Source organism: Crocuta crocuta, unplaced genomic scaffold, assembly GCF_008692635.1.
Source record: "Crocuta crocuta isolate KB4526 unplaced genomic scaffold, BGI_CrCroc_1.0 scaffold134, whole genome shotgun sequence".
In the NCBI taxonomy this organism is placed as follows: Eukaryota; Metazoa; Chordata; class Mammalia; order Carnivora; family Hyaenidae; genus Crocuta; species Crocuta crocuta.
Genome location: NW_027530183.1, coordinates 3,957,995 through 3,981,569, shown reverse-complemented (window position 1 = coordinate 3,981,569; position 23,575 = coordinate 3,957,995). Strand labels below are relative to the sequence as shown.

The 23,575-nt window shown below is 36.8% G+C and overlaps 1 protein-coding gene across 16 annotated transcripts in view; it reads right to left on the bottom strand.

Annotated features, from left to right (window-relative positions):
• The window catches only part of MAPK10 (mitogen-activated protein kinase 10), a 291,326-nt gene that overhangs the window by 108,717 nt on the left and 159,034 nt on the right, over positions 1-23,575 (bottom strand). For all 16 annotated transcript variants that reach the window (XM_077765157.1, XM_077765159.1, XM_077765164.1 and 13 more), the window contains one exon: positions 21,294-21,463. In XM_077765157.1, the coding sequence (XP_077621283.1) occupies positions 21,294-21,463 (170 nt within the window). The remainder of the gene's footprint in view (positions 1-21,293; positions 21,464-23,575) is intronic.

Below are 23,575 nucleotides of genomic sequence, written 5' to 3'. Positions count from 1 at the left end.
TTAAAATTTTTTTCTTAAAGTAAAACAAGGAGGGGAAAAGGAATGTAAGTCAGAGTGACTACTATAGTATGTCATTCATTTGTTTATTATTCATTCAATGAAGAGTTTTTTCAGTAGCTCTTATGTTCCAGACGTGTGAAAGATCTTGGAAAAACAGGCTACAGGAGACAGACAGGATGATTGCATCAGACTAGCAGAACACTAATCCATTTATTTATCATATAACTTATGTCACCTTGTAGCATTTCTTGAGAATCAATTGGCCCTAATCCATATAATGCAGCTGGCTGGGACACAATTTAGAGGGATTGAGAACTAAAACCTACACTGATTTAAACCAGGGCCCACAAGTCAAAGTCAGATGGACAAGAAAAGAGACTAGCTATCAGTCATCAGATCCAGAAACTGAAAGCTTACTGTTTCAGAGACTTATGATTTCTCCAAATCCATATTCTTCCTCCTCATAGTTATAAGAACCTCCCTAGTTTAGATAGGCATATGGGCATTTGGCAGAAAATGTATTTCCCAGCTTCCCTTGCAGCCAGATGTAACTGTGTGATTAAGTTCCAGATGATTGATGAAAGCAGAAGCGCAATATTCAACTTCTGGGTCATATCCTTATGGATAGATTGTTTGCTTCCCACTTACTATTTATCTCTTCCCACAAACTGGATTGTGACCCTTCTGACTTTAGCATGAGGCAAGAACAACATTGTCAAGATGCCTGTATTTCTGAGTCACCTTGTAGAGCAAAATTGCCTTATCCCTTGAAACTATGCAGCAAGCTTAGAGTTTTATTGGAGAAAGTAGTATTTAAGCCACTGTACTTTGTGCATCTTTGTTAGAATATCTTAGCATATATCCTATTTAAAGCAGATATCTATAACTAGATCCTATGTGCTAGACAAAATAATTTAGAAAGAGAGTGAGAACCATATCCACTTTTGCTTGTGACATAGCTTCAGCATCTGGAATGCTGCCTAGAACATATTAGGTGCTAAATAAATTAGTAAATTCAATGGAATAGAATAAAATAGGCGTAGGTTCTGATTTCAAGGCAAATCATTGCACTAGAAGGAGATAGATATTCATATTTTTAAAATTTATATATTGGGGGCACCTGGGTGGCTCAGTCAGTTAAGTGTCCGACTTCAGCTCAGGTCATGATCTTATGGTTCATGAGTTCAAGCCCCGCATCGGGCTCTGTGCTGACAGCTAGCTCAGAGCCTGGAGACTCTCTTCGGATTCTGTGTCTCCCTCTCTCTCTGACCCTCCCCCGCTTGCACTGTCTCTCTCTCTCTCTCTCAAAAATAAATTTAAAAAAAATTAAAAAATTAAAATTTGGGGCGCCTGGGTGACTCAGTCAGTTAAGCATCCAACTTCAGCTCAAGTCATGATCTCACAGTTCATGGGTTCAAGCCCTGAGTCAGGCTCTGTGCTGACAGCTATCTCAGAGCCTGGAACCTGCTTCTGATTCTGTATTCCCCTCTCTTTCTCTGACCCTCCCCTACTCACGCTGTCTCTCTCTCTCTAAGAAATAAATAAAAAACATTTAAAATTTTTTTAAAAAATTAAAATTTATACATTGGCAAAAGTTTAAGTTCTCCTGATAAGCATTTTATAAACTAAGGAAAATAGTTATTAAGTGCTAAGCTTGCTAAATAATAGGATGAAAATAGCATTAAATCTCAACTATATTTGTGCTATTATTGTGTTCCAAGTTATTAATAAATATTTTCTAGTGCATATGATAGGAGTTAGCAAGGTTCTTATGAAAAGATACCAAATAACTGGTCCTTTTCCTTTTAGTGTGTTTAAAAGGGTTATTTTAATTTATGCACACAGAATCATTATGTATATATAGCCACACCACATGTACTTATAATTTAATCAAAATATTAAAAGACCTTGTATTCTAGTTAAATGAGGGTTGTTAAAAACAAAATGTTTTTATGGAACAACCATTATTTTAAATTCATTTTTAAATAACCATTTTATAAGGTTATTTGATCCCAGAAATGCTATTACTTTATAAGGCTAGAATTGTATATTATTCATTCAAATAAGGTACATAACTCATAGGGGAATTTTAATGTTTCTGTATCATAAGGGCTTTCTGAGCAAAGAAAATTGGAACCTGGCTAAAGAACAAATATTGGAATTGAAGGGTGTATAAATAGAGACTTCTGGAGAGAAATGTGGTTATTTCAAAGCAGGTGAAACCCAGAACCACCTGTTTACCTTTCAGAGGATTGTAAAAGAGGGATCTTTCCTTTTTTTTCCCAGAGAAGATCTGTTTTTACTGAGTATATTTGATCTCTCTCTCTCTCTCTCTTTCTCTCTCTCTCTCTCTCTTTCTCTCTCTTTCTCATTTTCTCTCTGTCTCTCTCAGAAGGAGAAGCTGGCAGTTGTGCAGCAGTTCCTATACAAATTCCAAGATTCATAATGTCTTCTTGGTAGTGCAAAAGCCCCCTTGCATGTACATAAAACATTTGGCCTTGATAATATAGCCCTAAAAGGGGAGAAGGGTCATAGGTAACTGATACAGTTACTGCTGTGAGTAACAATATTCTGTCTTTGATCTAGAAACTTCATGTTTGCTTTCAGGACACAATTAATGACAATAGGTATTAAAACAGGGCGCCTGAATGGCTCAGTCAGTTGGGCGGCCGACTTTGGTTCATGTCATATTCTCACAGCTCATGAGTTCAAGCCCGGCATTAGGTTCTGTGGTGACAGCTCAGAGCCTGGAGTCTGCTTGGATTCTCTGTCTCCCTCTTTCTCTGCCCTTCCCTGACTCTCATTCTGGCTCTCTCTGTCTCTCAAAAATAAACAAACAANGGTGTTATATGGAAACCAACTTGACAATAAACTATTTAAGAAAAAAAGATAATCAAACATTAAAAAATTAAAAAAGAAAATAGATATTAAAAACTAACAATGTGCTACAAAAGAAACAAAGGTCTATGAACACTGTTGAACAAATTGTACACTGTGGACACATTAGCTGAGTCTCTGTATCTATTCCCTACCTGTTACCAAATTAATGGAAAGAAAAGGTATCGATGAGAAGGAGCTTTGACCAATGAGTTTCATTCTCCTCAAAGTATAAAGACACAGAAGTGGCAATTTTGCAAGAATTGCTCTGTGACTAATGCTCTTCTCTAACATTTCTCCTACTTTTCCTTTCAATTGCCTTTTCACATGTAGCTGCATAGTCAAAAGACTTCTTTGTCCATTCAAGTTTCCACCTCTATGGGAGAGGAAAGCAACATTAGTGAAGAAATGTTACACAATATATCAAATAAGGTTCATTGTAAACAAAAGAAAAAAGGTTATCTCAACTTTGTTCTCTCATGGAGAATTATTGCATCTTTTCAAAGTTAATCCCATTAGGATCTTGCTTTCTCAGAAATTGTTCTCTAACAAATACACTTTCCCTTTCTGGTATCTTCAGTTTGAGTCCCTGTTTTTCTCTTGGTATCTGTCAACTGCCTGCTCTGTGTCCTTGTGTGTTTCCAACTCTTCTCTTCCTCTTCTTTCTGTGTATCTGTCATCTATTTCTTGCTCTTTCTCTCTGTTTCTGTATCTCAGTCTCTATCTCCTCTTTTACTGTCTCTAGGAGTCTCAGGTCCTATCCATCTCTCCTCTCCACACACAAACATATCCAGCATCCAGCATTTCCTCTCCAATGGAGTACATAGGCATTCGTATCTTTTGAAAATATATCCCCTTCTTTTTTTTTTTTAAATTTTTTAATGTTTTATTTATTTCTAGGAGAGAGAGAGAGAGAGAGACAGCGTGAGCAGGGGAGGGTCAGAGAGAGAGGGAGTCACAGACTGAAACAGGCTCCAGGCTCTGAGCTGGAAGTCAGCACAGAGTCGGACGCAGGGCTTGAACTCACGAACCACAAGATCATGACCTAAGTGAAAGTCGGACGCTTAACCGACTAAGCCACCCAGGCACCCCAATCCCCTTCTTTACCCATGAGGCTGCAAGCACTTAACACCCAAGGGCTTTCCTTTGAAAGCCAATTTCACAGAAAAGGAGTCTGCATAAGAATTGAAAAAGTAAAATTGGAAAAATTCAGAGGTGGGGCATCTGGGCAGCTCAGTTACTTAAGTGTCAACTTCAGCTCAGGTCATGATCTCACAGGTTTGTGAGCTCAAGCCCCACATTAGGCTCTCTGCTGTCAGCACAGAGCCTGCTTCAGATCCTTTGTCCCCACCTCCCTCTGCCTCTGCCCTGTTCACAGTCTCTCTGTCTCTCAGAAAATAAATAAAAACAATCTTAAAATTTTAAAAAAGACAAACTCAGAGATAAACCTTGAATAAAACAGTATCAAAATGATTTATTTGGCAAGTGCCAAATAAAATAAGACAGAGACCAAAGATTCCTTGACATCTTTGGCATATGGTTGCTGGTAATACGAGGGCCATTCCAGCAATGTGGTGTGCACAGAGGTGGATTCCAGTGAGTTGAGAGTGAATAAGAGATGAACAATTTACAGCAATAAATATTTATTAAGCGGCTACTCTGGGCCAGGAGCTGTGCTAAGCTTTAGAAACACAATTGGGAGCAAGCCTGACAGTCTCTGCCTGTAAGGAGTATATATATCTAGTAGAAAATGAGGCAATATAAAACTAGTATGATGACAATTTGACAAAAGGAAATTCGGGGTGATATGGAAGCCTGTCAGAGGGTCACTGACCCTGGATTCAGGGGAATAATGAACATTTAAATAGGGCAAAGGCTACAAATCCTGGTTCTCTTCCTCTTCTTGGGCACAGGGCCAAATGACATTTCCAGCCTCCTATACAATGAAAAGTGGCCATATAAATAAGTTCTAGTCATCAGAATATGAGCAGAAGGGAAACACACCGCTTCTGGGCCTGCCCAATAAAGGTGACTCTGTGCTTTTATGCGCACCTGTTATTTGGTGATCTTGGATGCCACAGGTGGATATGGCAGGGTCTTCATCAGCCTGGCTCCTCACATCTCTGAACACAGCAGATACCTTCCCCTTACCTCTCAGGGGAGACGTAAACAAAGCAGATTACCTTACCTCTCAGGGGAGAGGTAAACAAAAAAGAAATAAACTTCTAGTGTGTTTAAACCTCTGCTGGGCTTTTTCGTAGATTTATTATATCAGCCAGAATTATTCTAATGTATATGAATTGAAGGATGTGAAGGAATTAGCCCAAGGAAAGCAAAGGCCTTTATAATTTATGTTTATGTGTCTGCCTCCTGACTGGATAGATGGCAGGATATTTGACCCTGTCCATCCAATTGTATATCCCTATGACTTAGCACAGTGCCTAGCATGAATCAGTCACTCAATAAATATTCATTGAATGAAAATGAATTAGTGAGTTACCTCAGGGATAAGATTACATTTTTTTAAATATTTTTATTTTATTTCTGAGAGAGAGAGAGAGAGACTCAGTGTGAGCAGGGGAGGGTCAGAGAGAGAGGGAGACACAGAATCTGAGACAGGCTCCAGGCTCTGAGCTAGCCGTCAGCACAGAGCCCGACGCAGGACTCGAACTCACAAACCGTGAGATCATGACCTGAGCCGAAGTCGGATGCTTAACCGACTGAGCCACCCAGGAGCCCCTAAGATTACATTTTTTTAATTTTTGGTTTTTCTTTATCAGATTATAAACAATCTAAACAACTACCATAATTTATATTTTCTTCTATTTTATTAAGCCCATTCTCCCCTTAATCTAGTAATGCTCCTCATATGTTAAATATATACCCAATATTGAGTTTAGCTGTATTAATGGCATTCATGTCTGATTTTTCAACCTATAAGCCTAGTGCATTCTGTATGGATGCCATGAATATAAATTTATAATGACTATGTTCCCTCTCACATTTAGACACAGAAGTATTGAAGAGTATTTTTAGTGACTTTTCATCAAGTCCTTGGATTGCATTTTTTAATGACTCTTTTAGAACCTGCCATTTGTCCATGCTATTCAATATTATCAGATCAAATATGAATTGGTATAGCATTTAATAAATGATTTTAAAAATCAGTTGGGTTATTATAGTTGCATTTGTATCTATTTCAATACTAGTCTCTATTTTCAGTATTTTAAATTTTTTTAATGTTTATTTAATTTTGAGAGAGAGAGAGCAAGGAGGGGAGGGGCAAAGAGAGAGGGAGACACAGAATCCAAAGAAGGCTCCAGGCTCTGAGCTGTCAGCGCAGAGCCAAATGCAGGGCTCAAACTCACAAACCATGAGATCATGATCTGAGCCAAAGTCAGATGCTTAACTGACTGAAGCCACCCAGGCACCCCTGAGTATTTTGATTATTTATGTATTACTCCTGAAATTAGGGGGACATACTATTTATTAATACACGATAGATAGATAGATAGATAGATAGATAGATAGATAGATAGATAGATAGATAGATAGATAGACAGACATAGATATACACTCATAGTTTGATGGATTTAACATGTAACAATTCAACATTTAAGGTGTTTTCATTATATGCCCCTGTACTTTTGAAGTCTTGAGACTAAAAGGATGAAATAGCCAGGATCTTTCTCCTAAGGAGATTCATCATTTAACAACAGATACAGACTTAAATAGCAATAAAAATATGAACAGTACCAAAAGAGATGTAAATATAGCATGTTATACCAATACAGGTAAGAGAGTAATTACTTTTGCTAAGCAGTAGGAAAAGTGAGTTAAAGTTTGACAAATATGGTAACCTTACAGCTGAAAATTGAAATGTATATATATGTGTTTATTGGGAACAATGACTAGTATGCCATTTTAAAATACTTAAATTTTACTTTGTAAGTAACTTTACTCTGTAAACAATGTCCTAGATTCATTCCATTGGTCCCAATTTCTCCCACTTTGATCCAGTTCTCTAGTGGTTCTTGAAACTTGCCTCCCTCTCTCACATAGAATCTCCCCACCCAATAGGACTTGGAATTAGTATCTGCCTCTCTAGCTCCTTTTGCACTGGCTCTTCATTCCAACCTTGGCTTCAGGAGCTTTGGATTCTATTCCTTTACTGTCTTTGTGCTCATTAAACTATAAAAAGCAGTTCTCCATGTAAGCAATCCCTTCGAAACTGCCCATGACCCAGGTCAGGTAACACTAATGAAAATTAACATATATTGACTATTGACAACAGCCAGGCATTGTATTAACTAATTTAGAGTGCTTTAACAACTCTGTACATACATATTTCTGTCAACCCCACCTGCGGATGAAATAACTGAGGTCACACACAGGTAAGACCTAGCTGAGATCCCAGCCAGGACACTCTGGTTCCAGACTCTGTATTCTTAACCACTATGTTGTGCTGCTCATTCTATGCTGTCCAGTTCATCCAATTCCAAACAAAGGGCAGGTTTTGAAAATTCCCAGCTTGAAAATGAACGGAAAACAGACATTCAAGAAGAGTTTGATGAATATTGAACATTTCCAAACATTACAGAGAAGTAAAAAGTAAGAGCTGAGAAAGAAGCCAGTGGATTAATCATTTAGGGAGTCATGGTAGCCTTCCAGAACATCTTATTCCATCAGAGGACTGATGGTGATAGAACGGGCACTGTCTGAAAGGAGAACTCACATAGTATGTAGCGGTACAAAATTCAGACTACTGTAGTCAGAAGTGTGATGATGAGGGAGAGTTAGAGATGTAGTTTGAGGGACAGGCACATCCTAAATAACTCTCATAATAAATGAGAATTTGGTGGGAAATCTTCTAGGAACAGGGGAGAAGAAGGTCCTGGAGAACAGGAAGCAGGTGATACAAGATAGAGAGCAACCCCTGGGTCCCAGGAGGAAGGGATGGAACTGAGAATACAGGTGGGTGGCCAGCCTCCAGGCAGAGAAGACTGTAGAGGACAGAGTTAGGAGGTAGAAGGGGAAACTGGGAGCTCATACACCTGAAGACATCTGTTGTTTCTAGGAGTGAGGAGCAAAGGCCTTCTATTAAAAAATGGTATGAGAGAAGTGGACCTGGGAGCTGGGAATGCCAGTTGTTAAAGGACTGTCACAGCCACCATAGGAAAAGAGATAAAGAGCTGATGAGACACATAAGTAAAAGGATTGCAGCAACAAGGGCCCAGCTGAGGATGAAGCTTATAAACTTATAATGGAGGAAATAGGCATGATTATGTGATTTCACAAGCTGAGTTCTGCCTTCCAGCAGTACAAAAAACAGCTGGTTGGGCTGATCTGAATGGGGATTTAGAAAACAGGGAGCTGCAGAGGACAAAAAGGAAGAACATGAAGAGCATCAGAGACTGTCTTTGAAAATCATTTTCACGGTTCCAGGCTAAAGACAAAAAAGGTAATCCAGCAGGAGAATGATGGGCTCAGAGAACAGGGGGGCCTTGAAAGACTCACGTCCATAAGGAGATGCAAAAGGAGGTGAAAGAAGGAACATGGTTAATGTGCCAACAATTTGGCTTATAATTTTCCTCTGCTCCTTGATTCTTTCAATTACCTTAGGCATCTTAAGCCACCATGCCAGTGAATTACTTAACATTCTAAGTTTGCTAGATTTTTTGATATACTAGTTACTCTGCACATTACACTTTTTCTAGTTAAACTGAGTTTCCCTCATTGATCACCTGGCAATCTAAAATTCATTCATTCTGTATCAGCCACTAGCCCCATGGTGGGTGTGTGACCAGGAAAAGGCAGCTCCTCTGGGTAAAGGGGACCCTCAGGGCACATTGCAGGATGGTGAGGGCAGGCTGGAGGCCCGCCCCCACAGTCTCCTCCATCCAAGTGCCCTTGTCCAGGACACATATTCCCAAACCAAATTTTACAATCCCAAGTGGGCCCAAAAAAAACAAAATTTAAATATATTTGGCATTGCATCTCTCTGGTTTGGAAGTAAAAGCTTGACTTTTATGAATGGACATATTAAAATCTTCTGTGGAAAATATTTTCAGTGATAAAAAACAAATGTAAGTATAGATAAGGAAGAGCATCACTAAGAGAACTTGAAAGTACATGTTGTTAAATAAAAGAAACCCCATGTCAAATGAAGCAGCTAAATTCCATCTCTGATGGTAATTTAGACTCCCTCCTCATACAGAGAAGCTTAAAATGCAATGGTTCAATGCTGGATTCATAACTTTGGACATGTAAAGTGAAACTCACTTGACAAGGTCAAATATTTTAAATAAATTTAACAAATCTGGGAGTAGAAGGCAGAACAAGGAAATGATAGGGCTGTCACTCAAACTTCCAAACTGAAAGATGTCTTCCTTTGTCCTCAGCTCCCACATTCAAATCCATGATAAGCAAGACGACTCAGACTCTATAAACAGAATGTGATGCTGTAATGGGCCAGAAGCATGACTTTGGAGAGAGAGAGGCCAAGTACCTTCTTTCTGAGCTTTATAAAAAGCTCTTCTAAGCATTAGTATTTTTAATTAAAATATTTATAACACTAACTTGCTCTTCTTTTGTTTTTTGCTTTTGTTTTTAGCCATCAGAGTAGCAAATGAGAATGATTTCTGGAATCTGAGGAAAAGCAATTGCCATTTGTTATTTAGCATAATTTAACCAAAGATTTTGCTCCCTTTCTAATAAGGAATGTTGGCTCTTAAGATGCATTGGCTAGTGCAGGATTAGCCTTTAGGTATTCATATTTAAATTAGTTTATTTGTAAAAATATAACCATGGATGCATTTTGTTTTCAATTTAAAATTTTTTATGTTTATTTATTCTTGAGAGAGAGATGGAAGGGAGCGTGAGCGGGGAAGGGACAAAGGGGAGAGACACAGAATCTGAAGCAGACTCCAGGCTCTGAGCTGTCAGCACAGCACCTGACATGGGGCTCAAATCAAGACAAATGAGACATTTGTCTCATCCAAATGTCCATAATAAACTCTAAAATCAAATATAATTTTTAAGATTATACGCTACCAGTGTCTTCAGTTTCAATTTTCACCTGACAATTATATATTTATAAATAGGAACACATACATACTTATTAATACATAGAAACATTGATTATATATATTTTTTATGTAAGCATACTGTCATTAAACTTCTACATAGTTTCTCAAAGTTCCACATTTTCTCTTTGAAGAAAAAAGGGTGATATTTAAATTTTAGTTGTCAGTGGAGAAATACAGCAAATATGTATTTGGGGATTGTACAAAGGGTCAAGGGGCAAAATGAGGGGAAAACATACAGTTTCTGTCCTATTGCACTGGATCAGTGCAACCTCATACCTCTTACCAATATAAAGGCAATATTTGAAGCTCATTGTTCCTTATATCAACAAGGTTACAGCTGAGGGTCTAATTGTAAAATTAATGGGAAATAACAGGGAGATAAAATGTGCTGATATTCCAGATGTGAATCAGGATAATCATCTCCACTGGTCAGGGGCTAACTGGAAATGTGTGATTAAGGCTGCGTCATTTAGCACAATGGTTCTTTAGGAGCTCTAAGAAATGTGCCTTAGGACAGTGAGTGATGTTTCCAGAAACCAAATAAAATCATCATTCGAGACCCACAGATCCAGTGTTCTTTGTGTTATTCAGGAAGTCTGAAACTTTGCATCAGTACCCTGGATGATTTTACTCATTTTCCTTCATACCATCAACCTCACAGCCGCAAAACTCTTCTATCTAGTCTGTGCTTAAAGATGGTTAGCTGGGTCTGTGTAGCCACACTCCAAAATTTAAAACTAATATTTAAAACTTGTATAAATATTGTAAATAATCTGGGTTAACTGAAGCTCAAATGAAAGATAGGAACAAAATGTTCCGATATTTCTTTGTGAGACTCACTTACAGAACAGTAGTAAACAGTATATGTTCTCAACTATAATGTGAATATACTATAAATAATCTGAAAAAACAGCTGTTAGAAACAGCCATCTTCCTGGATTATGTAAATTTACCTGTTGTAATTTTCCACTGATAGAAAAGTGTAACATTAAGTCTACCCTCCTTGAATCATCTCAGTCATGACAATGTCAGACTTAAGACCATTTCGTGTATCTAGTTTGTTTTATACTGTTTGAGTCCTGTGAGATACTAATAAATCCCCATTTTACAGATGTATAAACCAAGGTTCTAGAGACTGAAAATTAAATACAACATTGATAAAACACAATGGTAAATCCAATTATCTTAAGGCATAAGTATATTTGTAACTATAGTGACTGAACATGATATAAGGTATCTCAAAGTATCTGTAATTGAACTGATAATATTTAAATGTGCAAATATTTTACAGAATTCAAAGAATTTACTTAATTTTCTTTTGTTAATAATTAGCAATAAACAGATATTGAATATCTTTCCATCATCTGACCTAACATTGCCAAGTTTCCATCTCTTTTGTTCTGGTACATTTACAACTATTCCCTAACCTTTGCCAGCCATTTAGGAAAAAAAATTGTGCTATTAGTTCAAGGGTGATTAAATCAATGTGTGCATGGAATAATTCCAATTCATCACTAAGATGAGAAAAGCTGTTAAAAGCATCAGTGACTCAATAGTGTCTTTTTCTTTAATAAAAATGAGCACATTAAAAAGAGGACTTACAGTAAACCATTTCTAAGTATTTAGAGGCTATTATTATTTGAAGAAGTTTCCATGGACAGTGATTACTCTACTAATATGGTTTGACTTGGCATTTTATATACATATATATGGTAATAATATTAAAATATATATAGTTGATAATAATTATANGTTATATATTCATTTTGTGTATACATATATGGATATGTATCTAAATTAACAGAGATTAATACACTGGATTATTTGCAGAGCATCTTATAACTACATTTATTTCAACTTTAATTAAATGCTATCCTTTAGCACTAATTGGAATTTCATAAGGATTTAGTTAACATAAAACGTATCATCTTATTTCTAAATATATAATTTTCTAGGCACAGGTTATTTTCCAAAAAGCCACCCAAAGTCTTCGCTTTTGTCACTATTAAGCTTTCATCTTTAATATAAATATCTTATAAAAGATCGCCTTGCAAAATTGGATTGGGATTGCTTACAAGTTGATTATATGCAGATGACCAAGAGAACAAGCCCGAGAAGGAAAAGAATATGGTCTTATTCCTTCACATTTGAACTATACAATCAGCTCTTTCCAGTTAAAGAGCAGATCAGCTTTGGCAAGTCTTCTCTGCTTAAGCTTGGTTGTTGAGTTTTGCCACCACTTACACTGTCAGGTTGAATCATCTTTGCAGAAAGAAAGAAACTTCGATTCAGGTCATAATTTCACTGTTTGTGACTTGGAGCCCCACATAGGGTTCTGTGCTGACAGCTCAGAGCGTGGGGCCTGCTTCAGATTATTATTATAGTGATTCGACACTTGTGTGTGTTGCAAAGTGGTCACACAATAAGTCCAGATATCATCTGTCACATTTCAAAGCTAACACAATGTTATTGACTATATTCCCCATGCTGTACATTACATCCCCATGACTTACTTTAAGACTGGAAGTCTATTTCCTAATCCCCTCCTCAGATTTTGCCCATCCCCCAACCCTCCTTTCTTCTGGCAACCACCAATCTGTTCTCTGTATCAGTGAGTATGGGTTTTTTTTTGTTTTGTTTGTTTGTTTGTATTAGATTCCATATGAAGTGGAAAAACCATGAAGTATTTGTCTTTGAATTCAGTTTGCTAATATTTGGTTGAGGATTTTTGCATTTATGTTCATAAGAACATTGGCCTGTAATTTTCCTTTTTTGTGGTGTCCTAGTCTGGTTTTGGTATCAGGTTGATGCTGTCTTCATAAAATGAATTTGGAAGGTTTCCCTCCTCTTCAAGGTTTTGAAAGAGTATGGCAAAGATAGGTATTAAATCTTTGTTCAGCAGAATTCACTAGTGAAGCCATCTTGTACCAGACTTCTATTTGTTACGAAGTTTTTGATTGCCGATTCAGTATCTTTTACTAGTAATCAGTCTCTTCAGATAGTTTAGTCTGGAAAGTTTATAAATTTCTAGGAATCTATCCATTAGTTCTAGGTTGTTGGCATTTAATTTGTTCATGATAGTCTCTTAAGATCCTTTGTGTTATCAGTTGTAACTTCTCCTTCATTTCTGATTTTATTTACTTGAGCCCTCTTTCTTTTTTTCTTGATCAATCTGGCTAAAGTTTTATCAACTTTGTTCATCTTTTCAAGTAACCAGTTCTTTGTTTCATTGATCTTTTCTATTATTATTTTAGTCTCTATTTCAGCTATTTCAACTCTGATCTTTATTATTTCTGTCTTTCTACTAACTTTGGGCTTCATGTGTTTTCCTTATTCTGGTTCCTTTAGGTGTAGTTAAATTATTTATTTGAGATTTCTCTTGTGACTTTTTTTTTAATGTTTATTTATTTTTGAGAGAGAGAGAGAGAAAGAGAGAGAGAGAGAGCACGAGCAATTGAGGAGAAGAAAGAGGAAGAGAGAGAATCCCAAGCAGGTTCTTCACTGTCAGCACAGAGACCCAACCCAGGGCTCCATATCATAAACCTTGAGCTCATGACCTGAGCTGAAATCAAGAGTCAGACACTTAACTCACTGAGCTACCCAGGTTCTCCCTCTTGTGAATTTAGGTAGATGCTATGAACCTTTCTCTTGGAACCGTTTCTGCTGCATCTTCTAGATTTTGGTATGTTTTATTTCTGCTTTCTTTTGTCTCTAGACCCCACAGTTTTCTTTTGTCTGACCCCGCAGTTGTTCAGAAATAAGTTGTTCTACCTCTTCATGTTTGCAGTTTTCCCAGTATTCTTCTTATAATTGATTTTTAGTTTCACATCATTGTGGTCAGAAAAGATGCTTGATATGATTCAATCTTCTTGAATTTATTGAGACTTGTTTTGCGACTTATTATGTGATCTACTCTGGAGAATGTTCCATGTGCACTTTAGAAGAATGCGTGTCCTGTTGCGTTTGGATGGAATGTTTTATAAATATGTTAAGTCCATCTGGTCTAATGTATACATTTAAGGCCTACGTTTCCTTACTGATTTTCTGTCTGGATGACCTATCCATTGATAAAAGTTGAGTGTTAAAATACCCTACTTATTGTATTGTTTTCATTTTCTGCCTTTAGTTCTATTAGTATTTGCTTTACATTTTTGGGTGCTCTGATGTCAGGTGCATATGTATTTACACCTGTTTTATCTTCTTATTGGAGTGACCCTTTTATCATCAGGTAATTCTCTTCTTCTTCATCTTTTATTACAGTCTGTTTTAAAGTCTATTTTGTCTAATATAAGTATTCTTACTGCAGCTTTCTTTTTGTTTCCATTTGCATGAAACATCATTTTCTATCCCTTCACTTTCAGTCTGTGTGTCCTTACATCTGGAGTCTCTTATAGGCAGCATATAACTGTGCCTTTTTAAAAATCCATTCAGCCATTCTATGCCTTTTGATTGGAGAATTTAGTCCATTTACATCTGAAATAATTACTGATAGATATGTACTTGTTGCCATTTTGTTCATTGTATTCTGGCTGCTTTTGTAGTTCTCTTTCTTTTTTCTCTTGTGGCTTGATGACTTTCTTTAATATTTTGTTTATATTCCTTTCTTATTTTATTTTTCATATATACTATACATTTTTGCTTTGTGGTTACTATGAGGCTCACACATAACAGCCTATTGATATAATAATCTATTTCTAAGTCAGTAGCAACTTAAATTTGTACACAATCCAAAACTCTACACTTTCACTCCCTTGACAATTTATGTTTTTGATGTCACATTTTCTATCTTTTTATTGTGTGTCATCTTTTATTGTATGTAGTTTTAGTTAATTTTAANACTCCCTTGACAATTTATGTTTTTGATGTCACATTTTCTATCTTTTTATTGTGTGTGTCATCTTTTATTGTATGTAGTTTTAGTTAATTTTACTACTTTTGTCCTTTAACCTCTTTAAGTAGATTTATAAGTGATTAATTTACTACCTTTTCTACATATTTACCATTTCCAGTGAGATTTTCACTTTTATACGTTTTCTTGTTATTAATTTTTGCCTTTTTTCAGCTGAAAGAAGTCCCTTTAATATTTCTGAGGCAAGTTTGGTAGTAGCTAACTCCTTTAGTTTTTGTTTGTCTAAAAAACTCCTTATCTCCTTTTCAAATCTGAATAATAATCTTGACAGTTAGCATTTTTTTTCTGATTGAAAGTTGTTTGTTTGTTTTTTTTTTCCTTTCAGCACTTTGAATATATTGTGCTACTCCCTTCTGGCCTGAAAAGTTTCTTTTAAGAAATCAGCTAATAGCTTTATAGAATTTCCCTTGTATGAAACAATTTGTTTTTCTCTTTATGATCTTAAGATTCTCTCTTTAGCTTCTGATGGTTTAATTATATGTGACTTGGAATATAATGCTCTTGGCTTCCTGGTCCTGGATGTCTGTTTCCCTCCCCAGGTGAGAAAGTTTTCAGACATTATTTCCTTAAATAAGCTTCCTGCCCTTTCTCTCTTTCTTCTTCTGGGACCCCTACAATGTGAATGCTATTCCGCCTGAAGTTGTCCAGAGGTCCTTTAAATTATCTTCATTTATTTTTTTTTCTTTTTGCCCCTCAGTCTGGATGAGTCTACTGCTTTTATCTTCCATGTTGCTGATCCATTCTTCTATTTCATCCAGTCTGTGGTTGAAGACCCCCATCCCGGCCCCAGAATATTTTTCAGTTCAGGCATTGTACTCTTCAACTCTGTACTTCTGTTTGGTACCTTCTTATATTTTCTACCTCTTTGTAAAGTTATCACTATTTTCATCCATCCTTGTCCTGAGTTCAGTGAGCATCTTTAATAATCATTAGTTTGCATTCTTTATGAGTTATATTACTTATCTCTGTATCACTGAGGTCTTCTTCTGAAGTTTTGTCTTGTTCTTTCATTTAGAACATATTTCTGTTTCCTCATCTTGTTTAACTGTGTTTCTATGTACTTGACAAAACAGCTACTTCTTTCAATCTTCATCCATCTTAATCAACCTTGCTCTAGCTTTTGGGTTTCTTGAGCCTTTGTGATTGTCTAAACTGCCTGAGGTAATCTTGATATAGCCCATAGTTGAGGGTATGCCAAGACTTTTCAGTGATCCAAGGAGAGGAATCTCATTTAGCACCTGGTTTCAGGCTGATGGGAGCCAGACCCTCAGGCAGCAACTTTTAAATTATGCAAATATATACAGTCCTATGGGACTGCATTTATAATACCTGTTGGCCTTTAGACCAGGAGATCTGGAGGTATCCCTGGGTGAGTTGCAGTTGGGATTCCAGAAGAACGTATAAGCTACTTTCTGAAAAGTCTCATTGAACTGAGCTATAGTCAAGGGAATATGCAAGAATGGTGTCTCCTTGCTTATGTTCCCTAGGAGCATCTCCTAGACCTCTAGATGTGTGGGAAACTGGAAATCTGTCCATTAGGCTGAAGCTTCAGGCTAAGTAAATAGATCTTTTTCATAAGAAGACTAGGGTTGTGAATCAGTCAGCTGTGTTCCTCCCTGGGGATGGTGGCCTGCCAAAAGCTGTCTTTCTGATTGTTACAGTCCCATTGAGCTCTGAAATGCCAGTCCTCTTGGCCACCAGGGTCAGGTGATCAAAAGATGTCCCCTGTGTAGACTGCACATGCCCTCTGGCTTTAACAATGTAGCTGAAGAGTGCGATAGGCAAAGTATGCCTGCTAGCTTCAGAAAGGCAGCAGGAAAATGTCTTGTTTACGCATGCTTGCAGGCTTCAATGATGCAGCAAGAGAGAGCCCTGTCAGTGTAAGCACTAGCTTTAGACTGAGAGTAGAAGGATGTCATAACTGCTTGTACTTGTCTACCCCAGCCAGGAAACAGGAAAGAGTTACAACTACCTGTGCTCTCCAGTTTCAGCAAGTGCTGTAATTGCTTACCTCAACCTGTCCCAGCAATGCCATATGCCATTTCCAAGCTCACCTGCTTGTGCTAGCAGGCTGTGTGAAGAGTATAACAATGGCATCTGTTAATGCCTCTGTCTCCAGGGAGGATCTCAATTGTCCCCCACCTTTCCAGCCAATGACCTCAGACCAGCAAGTGATTCTCCTTCACATATAAATCTAGGTATTTTTCAAACTGCTCGTTATTCACCTGGTCTTAGGAAGAGCAAGAGGGTAGCCTTCCAGGAGGGGAACCTCAGTTTCCTGTGACACTCTGGGATCCCCAGACATCAGCCCCATTAGTGTTCCAAACCAGACATTCTGGGGGCTAATCATTCTGGTAGACATCCCAGGGACTAGGGTGCCCGATGTGGGACACCAGCCCTTTGCTCCTCTGGGAGATGTGCCTATCTGACGAGATCCCTCCCTACTATATGTTGCTGCACTGGGGGTGGGGTTTTTCCAAGGTTGTTTCTCTGCCTCTTCCACCATTCTCGATGTGGTCCTTTAACTCTTTGTTGTGGAGAAGAGTTTATCTAGTTTTCAGATCTTTTCCAGAGGGAAATGATCCCGATGTAGGTGTAGACTTAAGAGTCCATGGGAGGAGGTCAGTTCAGGACCTTCCTACACTGCCATCTTGGACCCTGCTCAATCATTGCTTCTTTCTGTTCCAATAGATTATCTTTTTCCTCAGAGGTAGAAAGGAAATTTTCGTGTATTCCCAAATATTTCATATTACATTTTATTTAATGATTTTCAGTAATGACACTGTTGGTCCATCCATAGTGAATGAGAAAATAGCATAGTAGTGATTAATTCCTTTTGAAGATATTTTGGTATCATTTGTGTGTTCTCCTGATAGTAAATAAGCAATGAAGCAATCCAAAGAGAGCAAAGAAAGTATAAGAGCCCAATAATAATTTAAGGTCATTGAAACAGTAGAAATGAGAATCCATGTCACATATATGTACCAATATGCCAACATTTGCACTTGAAAAGTAATCCTTCTTACACAAACACACAAAATTTTATGGTGACACATGCAAACAAAAATGTATTCCTCCGTGTTTTATTCCTGCTTGTAAAGAAAATAAAGCAAAATAAATGAATCATCTGTTTCAGACTGTCTGCCCCACATGCCCAGAGTCCCCAGATATTCCCACTTTCCAATTTCTCCCAGTCACTATACTCAGAATTATATGGGAGATTCAAATTACACAAATTTGAGTTTTTAGGAACAGAGAAAAGGTCTGTGGATTTTAGAAACATATCTGAAAATGGATGTGTTTGATGTAGGGGAGGTGGATAAACTCACCAGTGACAAAAGGCAATGAAAAGGAAATTAAAAGGCTGTAGAGAGGACAAATTAATACAAGAATAGATATTCAAGAGAAATAGCACATTACGACCTGAGTTGTGATAGATAAAGATATCTTAAAGCTAGATTGAAGAAGAGAGTCAAGGAAGGGACAGCTATATTCATGTCTAGAAAGGAATGTGCTGGAATTGTGGTGTCCTGTGCACATGGTAGAGTAGTGAATTGGAAGATGAGAAAGAAGAATATGCCATCCTATTTCTGGCCCTTCATCTTGGTTTTTGCTAGCTTTACTTCCCTCAGCTGTAACCCAAAAACTAATAATAATCCCAGGAAACTCCAAGGCTAGCATTTTTAAATTCCGGTGTCCTTTCTGACTAATTTGCATAAATTTTACAAGTTTATTGCGAAACTGGATTAAAAATTCTACTCAAGGACACTTCATTTATTGAAATCTATTTCAGTTAGTATACCTAAGAACTAAGATGATTTCTGTCCTGTACAAGGAAAAATAGAGGCTCAAAATGTCCAAAAAAATACACCACCAAATTTTTAGTAGATTTTCAAATATTTCTGGTACAGTCTGTTAACTTCTCGAGAAAAAAATGCTGTTTTGAGTCTATTTTTAAATCATTAAGGTCTATCAGCTTCCTTTCACTAGTGCCCTTACTTTCTGTGGCAGTTTTATTTAATGGAAAATAAATCACAATGAGTATTTCAGCACCTGAACTGAGAAATGTAGGAAAACTTTCTCATGTTCTACAATTTTCTTTAAAGAAAGGTAGCCAGAAATTCCTCTGGTCTCTCCATCTTCTGTTTCTCCTCCTTCATAAGAATTTTTCTTTTTGTCTTATTTTCTATTTCATTTTGAAAGTTGTTCATAAATGCAGTGATATCCCAAATGGGATTCCTACTCCCCAGGTAGAACGCAAGACATCTAGTAGAATGCAGAAAATATAAACACAAATTGTAATGTAGAAAGGAAATTAAAATTACTAATATTTAATAAACAAATACTGGTCTCTCGCAAATACAATTTATTCCTCGCCCCCTAGCAGTTGGTTACATATTACCTAGGGTAATAATGCTTAAAAGGAAAATAGAAATTTCATGGTTTGAGAGGGATTGACAGAGGCACCCTAAATTCCTTTCTCTGAAAACATTATAGTTCAGTGTGCCTGCTCTAAGAGATTTATCTTAATAGTAGAATCTTTACTATACCAACTGTATTAGTATTGCTCCCACAACAAACCACCACAAACTTAATTACTTAAACAACACAAATTTATTATCTGGCAATTCTGGAGGTGAGAAGTCCTTACATGGGCCTCACCAGGCTAGTCAAGATGTTAGCAGACTGGTTCCTTTCTGGAGGTGTTAGAGGAGAATTTGTTTCCTTGCTCATTTGGGTTTGTTGCAAGATTTCAAATCCCTGTGGTTGCATGACTCTAATGCAGTGTCTGTTTTCTTATTGATTGGCAGCTGATAACCATTCCCAATTTCTAGAAGCCAGACCATTTCTTGACTCATGACCTTCTTCCTCTAGCTTTAAAGCCAGCAAAAATAAAGCAAGTGTCTCGCATGTTTTAAATTTCTTATCTCTCTTTTCCTATTTCATCTCTCTGACCCACTCTTTTGCCTTTCTTTTCCACTTTTTAGAGGAGCGCCTGGGTGGCTCAGCCGGCTGAGCGTCTGACTTAGGCTCGGGTCATGATCTCACTTTTTAGAAACTCATATGATTAAATTGATCTCTCCTGAATATTTCAGGACAATCTACCTATTTTAAGGCCTTCACTTTAATCACATCTGCAGAGTCCCTCTTGCCATGTGAGATAACATATTCAGGTTTTTTGGTGATTAGAGTCTGGGCATCTTTGGGTGACCATTATCCTGCCTACCAAACCATGAAATTACTTTGTTCCACAAAGATGTTTAACTCATACCTGCAGCATAGTTAATAAATAAATAAAAACCAAAAATAATAATTCCTTTAGCTGTAATGTGTTTGAAATGAAAGGTTTGGTCTATTGCTAAAAATATTAAACTGTTGGGGTGCCTAGGTGGCTCAGTCGGTTAAGCGTCCAACTTCAGCTCAGGTCATGATCTCACGGTTCATGGGTTTGAGCCCTCCATCGGGCTCTGTGCTGACAGCTAGCTCAGAGTTCTGTGTCTCCCTCTCTTTCTGACCCTCCCCTGCTCACGCTGTCTCTGTCTCTCTCTAAAAAATAAATAAAACATTTAAAAAATGTACCAAACTATTTCATTCTTCAAACTGCAAAAACAATTACTGATTGACATAAGGTAATCACTAAGTAAATTTCAATGAAGGCTTTGCTATATTTGATAATGGGATTTAAGTGGTAGTAAATGATTTAGTGAGTACACCGACCATGCACAGCTGCCATTGACATTGACTAAGCATTGAGACTGAACTTAAAACCAGTTATCAGAATGAAGTGAATGCTTAAACCTTATGTCCACACAAAAACCTGTACGTGGACATTTGAAGCAGCTTTATTTGTAATTGCCCAAACCTAAAAACAACCAAAATGTCCTAGAGTAGGTGAAAGAATAAACTGTGGCATACCTAGACAATGAAATATTCAATAATAAAAAAAAAAAATGAGCTATCCATCTATGAAAAGACATGAAGGAACCTTACATGCATATTACTAAGTGAAAGAAGCCAATCTAAAAAGGCTACATGGTTTGCCTCCCTCTCTGCCGAAAAACAGAATATTAAATACAGAAAAAAAACTGGTGGTTTCCAGAAGGGAGATGGGTCAGGGGCTAAGTGAAATAGGTAAAGGGGATTAAGGATTAAGAAGTACAAAACTCCAGTTATAAAATAAAAAGTCACAGATGAAAAGTATAGCATAGGGAATACAATCAATAAGATTGTAGTAATATTGCTTGATGATGGATGGTGACTACACTTTCATGGTGAACACTAAGTAATGCATAGAAGTGTTGAATATGTTGCACACCTGAAACTAATATAACAATGTATGTCAATTATACTTCAGTAATATATTATATATATGTTATATATATATATAACATATATTATGTTAAATCCATTCCACTTACCAAACTATTCCCTGAGCCCCAGAGCCAATAGGCTTTAAATTCTGGTAGCGCTTGAGAACTGTGAAGGTTGAGTCTCCCACTTCCACACTGTAGAATTGGTTGTCAACTTTGCTTTTGCTCATGTTGTAATGTTTGGCAATATATGACACATCCACTTGTTTATCGAATCCCTGTGAAAAGAAGAACAGTACAAATGTGAGACAAGCGAGCAACCAGAATGATCACAAACTTATAAAAACGTCTGTTCTTTTTTTTTTACAATAGTTTATTGTCAAATTAGTTTCCACATAACACCCAGTGCTCATCCCCACAAGTGCCCTCCTCCATGCCCATCCCCCTTTCTCCCCCACATCCATCAGTCCTCAGTTTTTGTCAGCATTCAAGAGTCTCTCATGGTTTGCCTCTCTCCCTTTCCCCCACCATTTCCCCCCTTCTTCTCCCCCTTGTTCCTCAGTTAAGTTCCTCCTAATCCTCCTATACGTGCAAACATATGATATTTGTCCTTCTCTGCCTGACTTATTTCACTCAGCATAACACCTTCAAGCCTGTTCTTTTAATGATTACTAATTCATAGCCATCTATCATCATTATATAAACCTATATTTCATATAAAAATATGTATTAGTCTATGTAAAATAACCTGGAGTAAAGAAACTTAGAAAAAAATGCATAAAAATTTTGTTTTCAGTATTAAAAGTAATAATAATAAAATAACCTTAGATTAGACCTACATAATCTCTTTTGAAATGTTTCATTAAAACCATTTAATTATTGGGGCACCTGGGTAGCTCAGTTGTTAAGTGTTAGACTTCCACTCAGGTTATGATCTCATTGTTCCTGAGTTCAAGCCCCACATTGATCTCTATGGTGACAGCTCAGAGCCTGGAGCCTGCTTCAGATTCTGTGTCTCCTCCCTCTTCCTCTCCCCTGTTCACACACACACTCACTCTCTCTCTCTATCAAAAATAAATAAACATTAAAAAATAAAAACAAAAACATTTAATTACCTATGAAGCAAACATCTACCAAACATATACTGGGCCCATATGCTAGAAACTTCAGAGGTGATTCCTGATCATCCATTGTAACAGCCATATGAGAAAGGATAAAAGACTGTATCTATATCCCTTTTTCAGAAAGAAGTGAGATACAAAATAATGTGTAGTTTTAAGGTTTTAATTAGGTAAATTTGAATTAAATAGTGTTGACTTCATTTGTTGTCAATAATGCCCAAAATGCTACTATACTTCATTAAACATTGAACAATTTTAGACCAAATTAACAGTATTCTAAAATGACACATGACATCTTTTTATTCTTTACAAACTTAGATTCAAATATCTTGATTGTTGTTTTGTTTATCTTTAAGACATGTTCTTCTACTTATTACATTTAGCAATTGAAAAATCTGTCCTTGTAATCTGAATTCTACTTGTGAATATATATAATATAAATATCCATTATCCATGATTATTGTTTATCCATAAATAATTTTTTACCCATAAATAAGTTTATACTTCATTTTGTGACATTAAATAATTTCAACTCTATAGCTGGAAAGGGCCTTACAAAATATTGTCTAGACTTTCTTGTGGCACACACTGATGGATGCCTACCCAATAGGCATCCCCTCTCCTTCTTTGTTGATTTTGTTCAGGTTTGAGCACTCTCATATTCTGTAGCTTCCTACTCAATCCCCAAAATTGAAAACTGAATAGTTCTCTTTAGAGGTGACATTACCCTTAGTGGGTATTTGAGTGATTTGTGAACATGTTTTGGTACACCATATGATAGCAAATGTGCCTTGTATTTAGTTGGCTGATTGAATAATGCTGGTTGTCCTGCAATGAGTGAGACATTCATGAATAATTTATGAATAATTATACAATGAATAATTTCTTACGTACCTTAATGACTTTTGAGTTATGCCAAAGGTTTAATTACTAAACAAAACAAAAACAAAACCCTGCCTTTAATGTTCTGAGCCCAGAATCTAAACTAAAAGATCTTTGTATTGTTTTAATACACATTGACTTCTGAAAACCTGATGCTCACATAATTTGAAGGAAGATTTAGACTTCTTTTGGCTCTGAGCCTCTGGTTGGTCATAAAATTATTGTCTTTAAAGATTTTTAAATAAAAATTTCATTTCTAAGTTTAAAAAAATGAATAGAAGTGCTAACTAATTTGCCCCTGCATCCTCTTGGAAAGGGAGCCAGACAGTACCAAGTAATGTAAATGACGAGAGCATAATAGGAACTGTATGGACATAAGTGGCAAAA